The sequence below is a fragment of the Lycium ferocissimum genome, chromosome 2, assembly GCF_029784015.1.
Source record: "Lycium ferocissimum isolate CSIRO_LF1 chromosome 2, AGI_CSIRO_Lferr_CH_V1, whole genome shotgun sequence".
Taxonomy (NCBI): domain Eukaryota; kingdom Viridiplantae; phylum Streptophyta; class Magnoliopsida; order Solanales; family Solanaceae; genus Lycium; species Lycium ferocissimum.
The window spans coordinates 48,482,897-48,496,748 of NC_081343.1; the positions used below are offsets into that span (position 1 = coordinate 48,482,897).

The following is a 13,852-nucleotide window of genomic DNA, read 5'->3' on the forward strand; positions in this document are numbered from 1 at the left end:
GTCCTTAGATAAGTCGGGCAATGGTGGAGATAATGGAATTGGGTAATGCGTGTTGCTAACGTGGGAGAATCAAAGTAACTTTGGCTTGCCATGGAAATGAATCGATGGTGTTGGAAGACTGCCAAGAAGAAACAAAGAAATTTATCAAAGGGAGATGAGTATTCTATTTTTTTTGTGTGTGTATATATATATATATATATATATATATATATATATATATATATATATATATATATATATAGTTACTAAATGATATTAATACACAAATGTTTGCTATGAAAAGTAATTAAATTAAAGTATAGCTACTAAATATAAATACCCACTATATGTTTGTTATATCACGTAGTTATCCCTTTTAATTAAGAGTATTCTTGTCTATCTTCTATTTCCACTTGAGAAGGGGTCTCAATTGAATTTCAGACGATGGCTAAATATTAACAAGCAGTCTAAAATTTTAAAAAATGACGTGCCGTGTTTCAAAAGGTGCCGCGTCTTGAATTTTTGTCGTTGCTTGATAAAGTCTTTAAAAAATGACCTAACTTGAAAAAATTTCTGGGAAGAACTTTTATTGCCCATCAAGCAACAAAGCAATATTTGTGGTCAATTGAGCAGGTTCAGTATTTTGAAATATTTTGAACTTCTACCTTATAACCAAAACTAATTTATGTCCATGCTTATGCCAATGTACGACAAATTAAATTAATTTATGACCACACTTATGTCAATGTATAACAAAAGATTTGTCTAGCTAATTTTATGAAGCGGTGGCCATCTTTTAAATTTTTTTATAAGCGAGACCCAAAAATCAAGGCCACTCCTCCTTTCTATTGAGGCCATTTGTGAACTTTGACCCCTAAAAATAGGCGGCCAATTTGCAGGATTGTCCTTCGGTGGGGTGGTCTTTAATTTTTGTCCCTCAAATTGGTGGTCTTTTAACTTTTGTCCTTAAGGCCCAAATTCTGGCTTGTATGGTTAGATTTGTAAAATTTTGTTAAATTCTGCCTTGTAATATTTTTTTAACTGAATTGGGGTTCAAACTCATAACTTCAGTATATTAGGCGAAAGTCAAAACTTAAAAGACAACCAATTTGAAGGCCAAAATTAAAGACCACCCCAATTGAAGCACAGTTCGGGAGAAAATAGGCGGGGCAATAAGTTAGTTTGGGCCTAGGTGTAACTTATCCAATTTACTGCGTAATTTCCTCATTATTTTGCTCCTGTTTTTGGTGGTTAAAAACTGCAAAATCACAATCAGACCCCTCACTCGCAAATCACAAAGATGGAGATCAGAGAAGAATTATCATCAACAAAAGCAGTTCTTGTTGGAGCTTTAGCTCCAGGAGTCAACATCTGTATAATTTTGGCCTTTACAATTCACGTTTCAACTTTAAATTCATTGATCAACTAGTTCATTCTTTTTGTTTTTGGATTCAGGGTCCTACTTGGAATACGCTCAAGGTTGCATTTTTAATGCTGGTAGTGAGTCTTGCTGTTATGTTGGGCTTGGCTTTTTCCTCAAGTGACACTCTCCATGTTGCTTTCCTCGTTCTACTTCTTAACAGGTATGTTTCAACTTTTGTTATTCCATGTTGAAGATTTGACTTGTGTTGTTGTATTAGTTCTTTTGCTTACATGTGAATGTAATTCAAAACTGTTAAGAGTCTTCTGATCAATCATTTCGGTCAATATTTAGAAGGGGAGGTAATTTACTTCGTTAGTTGTAAGGTTTGTAATATTGCTTGATAGAAAAGATGAAGCCGGTGAAGTGCATGGTCAGTCTCTTAAACTTCTAAAGGTTAAGATTCCTCGCGGTCTTATTAGGAAAATTGACCATTGATGACTGTATAGTTTTAGACCCGTAAATTCCATAATCCAATCCATAAAAGTTACTAGTCTTTTCTATATTAAGCTCAAAAACAAAGGTCAAACTCGATAAGGAAGTTCTTACACTGATATGTGCTCTATATGTGCGCTTTAGTGTTGTCATCAAGGCTCTAAAACATACATTTTCCTGCCAATGACCGTTTTCTGAAGAGGCGCCACTGAACAATTAATATTTCGCTTTATTGTTCTTTTTTTTTTTTTTTTTTTTTTTTTTTTTTCAATTTCTTTGTTCATATATTTGTTATCATGCTTATAATTACTAGTCCTGGACTAAATATATATATTTGTATTTTTCTCCATTTGCGCATTTTTTCATTAAAGCCCACGCTTTATTTGCGTTTTGTGCTTAAAGCCCTAACGGACCTTAGAGCATTTTTGCACATTTCGCTTTTGATAACACTGGTCCTTCTCACCAAGGTCCAATTAGAAGCTCAAAGTACGTCTACGACTCTACTAGTTGCCAGTGTGGAGAAATACGTAAACGTCCGGTTAGGAATTATTTCTCTTTTAACCATTTTAAAAAAGTGTGAAAAATTAATCGAGTACATACTAAAGCGGAAACCTTTTATATTTTCCTCTTATGCAAGTTTTAGTAAATTTGCTGGCCAACAGAGGCTTAAATATAAAGTTATTCTATATTGGGAAGGGAATTGCGCTTTCTCCTAGAATCTTGCGACAACCCTTGTATTGGATCAATAAAAAGATAATGGATTTCAAAGTAACAGTATTTGTGATTTGCATGGCTGAGATCATATTTTCAAGAAAATATTCATAAAAACAGTCTTTTCTGCCGCGCTCATATAGCACTATGCTCCCTTATATTCATTTGGATTACTTGTGACACACTAATTTTATTCACAAATCTCAAGTTGTGTTCTTTAGCACGTATCCAACCTTTTCAAGGTTGCAGAGGAGCATCATAAATAAGGGATCCTGTTATGAGCAATTTGACAGTTAGATGCAGCACAAGGTGTCCTCCTCAAAATGTCAACTCTTTGCTCATAACTAAAAGATCCTGAGCATCGGCATTCACTGCATAGCTTCATAGGATTTTCTCATTCATCTTAAGAGATTGTTTATCCTACCATCAATCTACAGTACGAGTCCTAATAAAAGTGGCCTACTATCTACTTTAGTTTGTTAAAAATGACCTTGAGCCTATTGCCTTACATGTAAAGTAAGTTTCTTGTTTTTGTTAAATTGAAGTAAGCTGATTGTTTTAAAAATGATATGGCGTCTTATCTACTTCTTAACATTTCAAAGTGTCTTTTCTTTGAACTTTTCTCTGGTAGTCTAAATATGCTAATTTTAAGGATTTTAGTCTTACTGACCATGCTTAGTCACTTTTGAACTGAACTACGTAGCTGCGTCAGCTTTGTTGAGAATATAATTAAGTAAATAAAGTGTGCTCTCTCCAACTGCTTGAGCTTTTAGATGAAATAGTCACACACTTCAACGTGGTATTAGAGCATGCAAAGGTCTTGGGATCGAGTCTTACCGCAACCCATTATCAAAAAGACTTTTCATATATGTGCTTGACCTTTTCAAGTATCTTGGGTCTATTATACAAGAAATGGGGAGATTGATGATGACGTCACACACCGTATTAGTGCAGGGTGGATGAAATGGAGGCTTGCCTCCGGAGTGTTGTGCGACAAGAAGGTGCCACCAAAACTCAAAGGTAAGTTCTACAAAGTGGTGGTTAGGCCGACTATGTTGTATGGGGCGGAGTGTTGGCCAGTCAAGAAGTCTCACGTTCAGAAGATGAAAGTGGCGGAAATGAGAATGCTGCGATGGATGTGTGGGAACACTAGGAGCGATAGGATTAGGAATGAAGTTATCCGAGATAAGGTAGGAGTAGCCTCGGTGGAGGACAAGATGCGAGAAGCGAGGCTGAGATGGTTTGGGCATGTGATGCGGAGAGACACAAATGCCCCAGTGCGGAGGTGCGAGAGGCTGGCTATGGACGGTTTCAGAAGAGGTAGAGGTAGGCCGAAGAAGTATTGGGGAGAGGTAATTAGATAGGACATGGCGCATCATCAGCTTACCGAGGATATGACCTTAGATAGGAGGGTATGGAGGACTCAGATTAGGGTAGAAGGCTAGTAGGTAGTCGCGTTTATCCTTTCTTGCGAGTAGGTGCATTGATCTTTAGTTTCTTGCCCCTTGATTTGTGCGAGTACCTGTTTGCACAGAAAGGGTTATCATGGCTTATTCACTTTCATTGTTTTCATTTTCATAATTGCTTTGAATTGTTTACCCATATCTAACCTTTCCTATGCTTTTTCTTGAGACTTTTTTCTTGAGACGAGGGTCTTCCGAAAACAGCCTCCCTACCTAAGGTAGGGGTAAGGTCTGCATACAATCTACCCTCCCCAGACCCTACATTGTGGGACTCACTGGGTATGTTGTTGTTGTTGCTTGACCTATGAAAAAGAATTAGGCCCACACGTGAGGGGGCGTATTGAGAATATAATAAGTAAATAAAAGAGTGCTCTCCCAAGCTTAAGCTTTTAAATGAGATGGCCACACACTTCAACAAGCTTGAATGTTCCTAAATAGTTTTTCCTTCTCCCAAGGAAGCGATAAATGTTATGGGTTTTTTGGAGGACCGGAAGTTTTTAGGTTGGAGCTTTTTAGATCATGTTTTGATCTTAAAGTATAGAATTGAAGGTCTTTACTCTTCACACTTATGCGTCTTTGGAATATTTTGAGGTTAGAGCTGACAAAGTAAGTATGTTGTTCCTTGCTTGTAAAAGGATTTATAATGGGAATCAGCTGATGCGTATCCGAAGTAAATCAATGTTAGTGGGACAAAGGAGTTATGACCTTGGTTAACTGTCATTCCCTCACATTTGTACTTATTCTAGAACTAAAACTTTTAATATTTAAGGCTAAGCGATGACTTCGAATTTACTATACTATTGTAAACTGAAGTATATTAAATAGCCAACTTTAGGTTGATTCAATCAAGGTGTCGTGCTGTAACTATGTTAGTCTAAGGAACATGGTGTTTCTCTAGAATGATAAATTGGCAAGTTGTCGCTTATATATTGGTGAGTCATGCTACTTTGGTAAGATGTCGCTTAGAATGATACTATATGGGGTAAGAGCTTAATTGTTTCCCATTTATTCTTTAACCAACCTAAGTTTCCAAATTTAGTTTCTTAACCTTGATCACAAAATTGGGCTTGTAAACGCTAGCCCTATACGATGAATCGCTAGTATGATGTTCACTATGGTTCTTTAAACAAGTGCTTCTATAGCACATGTGCGGCACCTGCTTGGCCAATATGAGAAAAGTAAGGATGTTCAACCTCCTCAAAGAAATGATGACCTCGGTTGCCAAAGAGTCCCCAAGCGGAAAAAAGCGACAAGGTCCCGCTTCACGCTTTAAGCGAAGCGCCCGCTTCATTGAAGTGAAGCGCAATTTTTTTTAAAAAGAGCAAAATAAATAGAGAATATATATATATATATGTATATATATATATATATATATATATATATATATAAGCGAAAGTTCAAATTAAAAACTAAAATAGTTGTGTCAGGGAGGTAGTTGGCAAGTTAGATTTGAACCTCAACTTGGGGACTCTTTGGCAAGTTCTACCGGTAATATCATAGATGTCATTGATGTCGAGACTCAAGGGATCCGAAAGAAGTTACAAGTAAGATGTTTATTATTGATCATTGATTGAGCTTTTTTAAAATTTTGTATCTGTTGCATTACTATATCGTATCAATGTGGTTTCGTTTACTTTGATTTATAGGGACACGTCAAAGACGTCTGTTCAATCTGCTGGGATATGAGTGGATATGTCCTGGCATCCGTGAGCGAGGATAGTGCACGAATATGGTCTGTTAGTGAAGGATTGTGTATGCATGTACTGTACTCCAGTGGCAATAAGTTCCAGTCGTGCACTTTCCACCCTCGGATCGGTCATGTGTTGGTGATTGGTTCTGATGAGGTATGCTTAACACAATTTGGACATTTTCTGTTGAAGCTTTGAGCTCATAGATAAGTTCGTTGTAGACTGGGCTCGATTAATATCTCTATATATTTGCAAAATAACAAATTTAACTCAGGATGCTTAGATATTGAATCATTCTAAAAAAGAGAAAAGAAACAAAGAACTTCTCTTGGTCAGTTAAAGCTAAGAAATGGAAAAGGAATGCTATGAGGGTAGGAATATGCGAGTCGGCAATTTTGGGTTCTGGTGTTATAATAATGTCTCAGAATCCACATTTTGATATGACGTTTGCTTTCGAGAGTACCATTCTTATTCTTGCCATTTTTCATCTCAATAAAGAAAATGCTGATTGAATATTGATTTCATCTGAACATTTTTGCTTTCCTACTCGTGTCTGATCATTCTGGCGGTGCTTAATTACTTCTCCGTTGAGGGGAATTCAGGATTAAGATGTTCCAAACCGAGTAGTTGTGTCAGATGAAATTGTTCATTTTTGAAGCTTCTTTATTCACATGTATAGTCCTTGATTTTTCTTTCTCCTTTTCCCTCTTCATCTGATACTTGTCGAATGTTGTTGCAGTTCCTGGAGCTGTGGAATCCAATCTTCCAAAGAAACATTACATGGCCATATAGTGCACATGCTGGTATAATTTCTTCATTAGCAGATTCACAATCGAAAGGAATCATAGCTTCAGTAAGTCATGACCAGTGGATCAAGATATGGCGATGACGCTTCTTTGTGGATCAAGATATAAAGTCGTTCTTTCTTCTTTATCTTATCCAAATTACATCGATATCTGAATGAAACCACAGGTGCATACACCCTTTAGCTAACAACTACAAGGGTGCATTTGGGACCAAGGAAGGTGACAATATTCTTAGCGCGTCACCAATGTAATGAATTATCCGAAAGGTTGTACTAGTCACAAACTTTGACCATTTTTTCAAGCTCCTTTACTCTATTTTATCATTTTGAGGTTGATATTTAAAGTTTTAATTAGACTGCTGTATTAAATAACATAAATGCAATATTGGAGCTACTGAAAACCTTTGTTGTAAGTGAAATTTACATAAATAGCTACTTTTTATTGGCTTCTAACTAGATATAACTATAAAATGCAAAATTACCAAGCGTAGCCACTTTTCTTTAAAAACGCGTGTATTTTTGTTTTTTTGAAATATAGAGAAATACAGTGAACAATAAACACGCTCTAGTGGTATCATGAGCTATTTATGGAACATATCTTTTGAAATACAGTGAAATACACGGAAATACAAATCGGGTTAAGTAAAAATAGGCTATATTTTTGGAACAGATTTTTTTTTTCTTTTTAAATGGTAAGTTAAATTAAATCAATTATATTTCACGCATTCCATAACAAACACGAAGCTCTCTCAACTTTTATCACAATCAAAACTTTTTGAATTCAAAAACCACTAAAGATCTGAAAACTTCCAAATATAGAAAAATATACGCTAGAATACAATAAAATATGGTTGATTGTTTAAGAAATACAAAGTTGTAGTATGCGTATATACAATGGAATACAATGAAATATATTAGAAACTATTTCATAAATTAGAAATACATTTTTTTGAAATACCACTAAAGATAAATACAAAATAGAAAAATATACGTGAAAACAAAGTGGTTGATTGTTTAAAAATAGTATGCTATATACACAAAAAAAAAAAAAAAAAAAAAAAACAAAATGATAAATAAAAAATTTAAAAGATAGGCTCTACACAAAAAAAAAACGGATAAATAATACACTGAAATATGCTGAAAAATTAGATATACTGTTTGTTGATACACAGAAATACACTGAAATATATTGAAATATTTTATCAAACACTTGGTGGGCATGAAGCTCCACAACTCTCATCAATGGTGTTTCTACAACAACAACCTATGCTCTTGCTCCTAGATGATGCTACAATATCATATTGTTATAATCAATACTATTCTTCATCACTCATAAGATAAACAACATCACATGATTAGCAAAGATAAGAAGGATTTTCCTCTTATTTCGGCCTATCCATGGAGATTTAGCAAACGAATGGCTGAGCTTCGGCCATTGGCTGGAGATCCTCCACTGCTTTTCTTGTTGCCACTGGCGTATTTTTGCTTGGAGTATCAATATCCGCCATTAAAATGGAGAGTTAGAGCTTGTTGAAGATATTCTAACAATGGCTGAAAATATATATAAAAAAAATTGAATGAAAAGTGAAGGTAAAGACGATGAAATTTATGAACAATTGAAGAGAAATACAACAAATAACATAACGAAAATTATTTACCTGTAGAGATTGGGTAACTCATAAGGAAGAAGAAGAAGAAATCGAGCTAATTATGGTGAAGAATAATGGGAGTAAAATACGGTTGTGAATTGAAGATGTGAGAGAAAAATATTTGAAAAAAAAAAGAAGAGATTGTGGGTAAGTAGGAGAGAGGTATCTTATTTATAGGGAAATACATTGCAGTTACAAAAACAAGTTATAGATGGTAATTTGATAAATAATTAAGCTACCAAAAATAAAAAAATAAAAATATAGCTATTACTAATAAATAAGTCTTAGAGATAGTTATGGGTTGTAAATTTTCCTTGTTGTAATTTGTAGTCCAACAGAACATTCTAACAAGTACACTACATTTCAAAATCGTTACTATTAATAAATAATAATCATTTGATAAATTTTAATAGGCAATCCAATGCCTTCTTTTTTTTGTTTTTTTTAGTATAACTATCTCGTATCCGGAACCTATTGACCCGAATAATCTAGATTCACGCTGTATAGGGCCATTTAAGGGGGGAAGCACTGCATACCGAGGATTTCTCATTCCCAAAGCGTGAAACCGACACGTTTAGTTAAGTGTGGAGGAATTTCACCAATCCCACTACGTCGGAGGTGCAACCCAATGACTTACGACATGGTACTCCCTCCATTTCAAATCTGTTTAAAAAAGGAATGCCTTTTTCTTTTTTGACAACTTTTTACTTTCAACTTTCCATATGACATGTTTAAGACTACAAATTTAAAGGTCATTTTGTACATTCTACATAATTTTAGTTTAAGATCTCAAGATTCAAAAGTCTTCTTTACTTTCTAAAACTCCTTTTCAAGTTAAAATCAAACAAGCAAATTGAAACGGAGGGAGTATCTATTTAACAATAATTTAATTTCTTACCTAAGCTGTATCGTCTACAATCTTTTGTCTAGGATTATGTAATAACGGTCGCCTAATGTTAATGCCATGAGTTCTATTGATATAAATTACTTGTGTACCACTTTTCGGTAACTACTTTTTGAAATTAATTAGTTGACAGAATAGAAAAAATGTTTGACCTCCCAAAATAGTAAGCATGTAAGAACAATTAAATCATATCTAAATTAGATTGTACCTTTTAATCTCTGTTATTAGTAGTCACATAATTTCACGTAAAGGATAAATTTCTAAGTTATAGATTGAATATATGTTTTGACTTTCAGCTCGTAGACCATAGCTTACAAATCGAAGTCAGTAGTGATGAGGGGCGGATTTAGAGGGTGGGGAGGTGTTCACTTGAATACTCTTGGCAAAAAATCACAATGTATGTATAGGGTAGATTTTATGTGATTATGTACATATATTAACTTTTGAATACTCTGAACAAATGCAAAAAGTTAGCTCAAGTGGTCCAGTGTGTTCAAAATTGCCTCCAGCGTCTTAGGTTTGATTCCCAGAAACAACATTATTTTTTATTTTTAGCTTTTGTTGATTTTTTCCGAACTCCCTGAGTGAAAATCCTGATCCGCCACTAGTAGTGATCAAGTAGCTATTTTACATTCTGCCATATTGAAGTTTGTTGAATCAAAATCATTTCATGCAGTCACAAGTCGTGGAAGAAAATAGATGTGAATCTTGTGCCAGTCTAATAATCTTTTTTATGTGCGGTGTGAGCGGTCTGAAATCATCTAGTTCTAGAGGTTCTTTTTGTGTGATAACTCATTGGGTCATTATTGAAAAGCTGTTTATCAGTTGTGATTATTTTGCCTATGAATCAACTGCCAACTTTTTCATAATAGTTTGAATTTACTGCAAATATTTAATGCGTAGCTTTTGTTTGTCCTTTAGGTTTCTAGCAGAGACTGGGTTTGTTTCCATTGAACATCAAATGAAGGAAATAGGTTTAGCACCCAAAGATGAATATACAAGCAAGAAGACCAGTTGAAGCTTTTAAAATCAGATTTATCAGTACATGTGATGACCTTTCTCCCTTAAGATTACATTTTGCATGGTACAATCATGATGATTAAAAGCTCAACCTTGTCGGAAAAGCAACATAAGGGGCGACATAGATCCTTTGCTCAATCTTTTCCATCCTCGAGGTCCTGTAAAATGTTCCTGAACTGAACAGCTCTTTTAGTGTTCCTTCCATTCCTTCTCTTTCGAGTTCCCTTTTTTCTGCTTAATGAAGCAGAAACACGAACAGCAGGGAAGCTGCAACAAGAATTTCATTTTTCTCTTCTTTAGGTAGTGATCTCAAATGTTGCAGAAAATCATTATGTACATATGGGAACTGCATACCCTTGATCTGTACTCTTTTATTTATTTGTCCTGTGATTTTATTCCCTGTTCCCTACAGATAAGAAGATGCTTTTCTTAGGAGTCATAAGTTACCAAGTTGAAGCATGCCCAAGGAAAAGTGGTTCCTTTTGCTTTCCTTTCTTTGAAGGTATAAGATTTCTTTATGCTAACCCAAATTTATTTTAAAAAATGCAAAAGCAACACTTCCCTTGTTAGCTACTTTCCTGAATTTTGCTTTGTGTCACCAGCAAAAGCTTCATTTCCCATCTAATGAAAAAGGAAAAGAGAGGAAAAAAAAAAAAAGTAGGCCACATTAACTAATGCAAATGTATCCTTTGGTTTTTATGTTGCCGGAAACTGTTTGGGCCTCTAAATTAGTGCTGAACATGGTTGCTTTCCTCATTTAATCTCAGTAAATCTTTTTTACAAAATTGGGGAGAAAGTCACTGATGCAAGCCCACTTGCCTCAAGGCCATTTACAAGAAGCCAAGCCCGGGAACTACAACACTTGCAAAGCCTATTCATGAAGCGGGAGGCTCTTCGAGTATACTTTTGATGAGCACCTTGGATCCCAAGTCCATTTGTTGATGAAGATTGCTTGGGAGAAGAAGAGAAATGGAAGTTACCACAATGGCTAAAAGACGAAGAGTTGGCTATTCTTGCAAAGAAGATTTCAAGATTTTGAAGAAAGAATAATAGTCAAACAAGGCCCTTGTTTCAGCTGGTTTTGGCCATTTTGCTTTCTTTTATTTCTAGATAATAAATAGTTCTCTTTCTTCTTCATGGAAGAGTAGACTATTTTGAATATTGATATTTTGAGATTGTAAACACTTTTGAGTGTGAGAGCTTGTTTAGCCTTTGATTGAATTCTTTTAGAGGATTGGTTATTTGGGATTCCAAATCCCTTTGGTCATCCTAAGAGTTTGGTGTTTCTTTGTTCTTAATTTAGAGGTCTTAGTTTTTTATAACTTTGGTTGCTAAATTAGGTCTTAAGTTGTGTCAAATTATCTATCATTTTCTTTTCTTGCACTTTAATTCTATTTTCGTTTCGATTATTATATCAATTGGTATCAGAGCTTGGATTAGATTTGTTCTATCAAATCTAGCCTAGGGTTTGTTGCTAATATTAAAAAAAAAAATCTGGAAATTTTCCACCAAAAACCCCAAAAATTTTGTGTTTGTTTTGTTGTTTTGTTATTAGATTCTTGTTCCTTAGTACGTTAGGGTTTCAAATCTTCAAATTTCGTGTCATTCGGTCAATATTGAAGTTAATCTTACCATTGTCATTGTCAAGCTTTTGGAAAAGTTGAAGAACAATTTAGTGGGTTTTGATTTGTGATGAAATGGGGAGTCGATAACCATTATCAAGCTTTGTTCTACTAGGTTAAGGGAGCTTAAATCCGAAATTGGGGGTAAAAATGAGTTGATTTGGAGGTAGCTAAAAAATTTGAATGTTCATGTGTTCTTGAGCTATCTTCATAGATTCAAGCGGTACATGACTCAAAAGGGGAGTTAGATCCAAAAGTTTATACCCAAGTTTTGGAAAAGTGTTTTTAGCCCCAAATGGCATTGTCCTAGGTTGGAAATGGGTCCATTGTGTCAAAAAAAGTCAACAAACCCAAACCCAAGATTCAAGAAATCCCGTGTTATACGTCGGCCATCAAGCAAATATATGGTCCAAATTCACGGACCGTGAAAAAGTACTGATACCAATTCAATCCGTCAAATTGAAGCTTGGAAAAGTCGAACACCGTCGGAGATCTACTTGAAAATATACCGACCGTAAATAAGATACGGTCCGTAGATTCGAGAGCGCCCCAACCGTAGATCGGAGTGAGATTTGCTACGCTATCCGTTTGTATTTACGTGACCATATACGGACCGTACATTTTATACGGACTGATAATCGACGAATTCTTCCGTAAATTCGAAGCCCAAAGTCGTAGATTCCGTCTGCTCATTTACGTACTACATCTACGGTGTCCGTCAAAACATACGGACCGTATAATTACCTCAAATTTCGTACCGTAAATTCCAACAACGAAAAGGTACATTTGATTCAATTTCTTCACTTCTTTTCCAAAAATTTCCATTGATCCTCGTTGATTGTTTGTCTCCTTATTCCCAGGAAAGGAACAAAAAAAAAAAAAAAAAAAAAAAAAAAAAAAAAGAGTATAGAAATTTTTAAATCTTCGTTACTTCAAATTGATACCTTGGATCAATTGGGACTTCAAGATCGCGATTTCAAATTATCACCTACCCGAGCCCGAAATTTTATTTATTTCCCGATTTTTGCATTCCATTTTCTTGTGTCTCTCAACTAGTAGCCATTTAGTAGTTGTTCCTACTTGTGTTTACTAGTTTTTGTGTTCGCATTTCTTTCGTGCCAATTCTTTCGTGTTTTCTTCGTTTTTGCTTCGTTGTTAATTTCTTGGTTCAAGTCCGTTAGATTGAATGTCGTCCGTCTTTCTTAGTCTAACAAGAATCTATTCCGACCAAGAGTAGAATTTGAACCCTTGCGACTAGTCGACATTAACAAAGCACGAATCTTTGGCGGAAGCAATTTGTGAGGCAATTAAAAGGTGCGCATACTTGAGCGATTGTGAGTTGATTTTACTAATCTAACGTGTTTGCTTGTTTTTCTCGGTGTCTTTACTGTGTACCATGGCTACTTTAGGATGAAACACAAGTTCCCACCGGAACCACACTAGCTGATGTAATGAGGGCCTTGCAAGCCTTGAACGATAAGGTTGGTAGTATGGATGGTCGAATGGAAAACTTGGGAAGTAGCTGAGGCAAATTGAAGTGGGGTAGTTGTAACACCCCACCATTAACTCGGACCTCGGCATGATCCTAGACCAAAGAAACCAAAAGAAAACACGAGTTTAGACTAAGGCATCACCGCGAATCGCATGTGCTACGCGAGTCGCAGTGTGTCGCATCCGCCGACAGCAGAGGTGCCAAGGAAGATGTAGTCCAGGCACCACACGCGCACACCACGCGCGATTCGCATGTTACACACGCGAGTCGCATATGTCATCGCATCCGGCGACAGAGGTACCAAAGAACGACGCGAAGGTATGCAGCACTGCGACGGCTCGGTGCAACATGCGACTCGGCATGTTGCACATGCGACACCATGCGAATCGCACATGGTGCACGGGGTATTTGAACCGAAAGTTTTCTCTCGTGACACCCTATAAATAGGTTTTCAGTAGTCCGGGACTCATTATTCAACAGCTAAATCATCGGTATTCCTTGTGGAGCACATGCAAGTGTTGATTAAACATCTCCTAGATTTCTTACTTTGGTATCTCCTCCACCCAACATTTTGGTAAACCCTAACTAAAACCGTTCAAGATTCAAAATAAGAATTTGGGGGAAAACTTCGAAACTCAGTTTTAATTTGTTTTTAAAAAAAATT

The 13,852-nt window shown here is 35.8% G+C and overlaps 1 protein-coding gene across 4 annotated transcripts in view; it reads left to right on the forward strand.

Moving 5' to 3' along the window:
• The first annotated feature begins 1,501 nt into the window (after nt 1-1,501).
• The window catches only part of LOC132041865 (transcriptional corepressor LEUNIG_HOMOLOG-like), a 67,761-nt gene continuing 55,410 nt past the window's right edge, over nt 1,502-13,852 (forward strand). Inside the window, exons 1-3 of one of the 4 annotated variants that reach the window (XR_009411271.1) lie at nt 1,502-1,562; nt 5,655-5,852; nt 6,436-6,837. Coding sequence is in view for 1 of the 4 variants with exons in the window: in XM_059432551.1 (XP_059288534.1) it covers nt 5,691-5,852; nt 6,436-6,585 (312 nt within the window). In the remaining 3 variants the exon portion in view is untranslated. The other 3 variants (XR_009411272.1, XR_009411269.1, XM_059432551.1) reach the window with 3 other exon arrangements.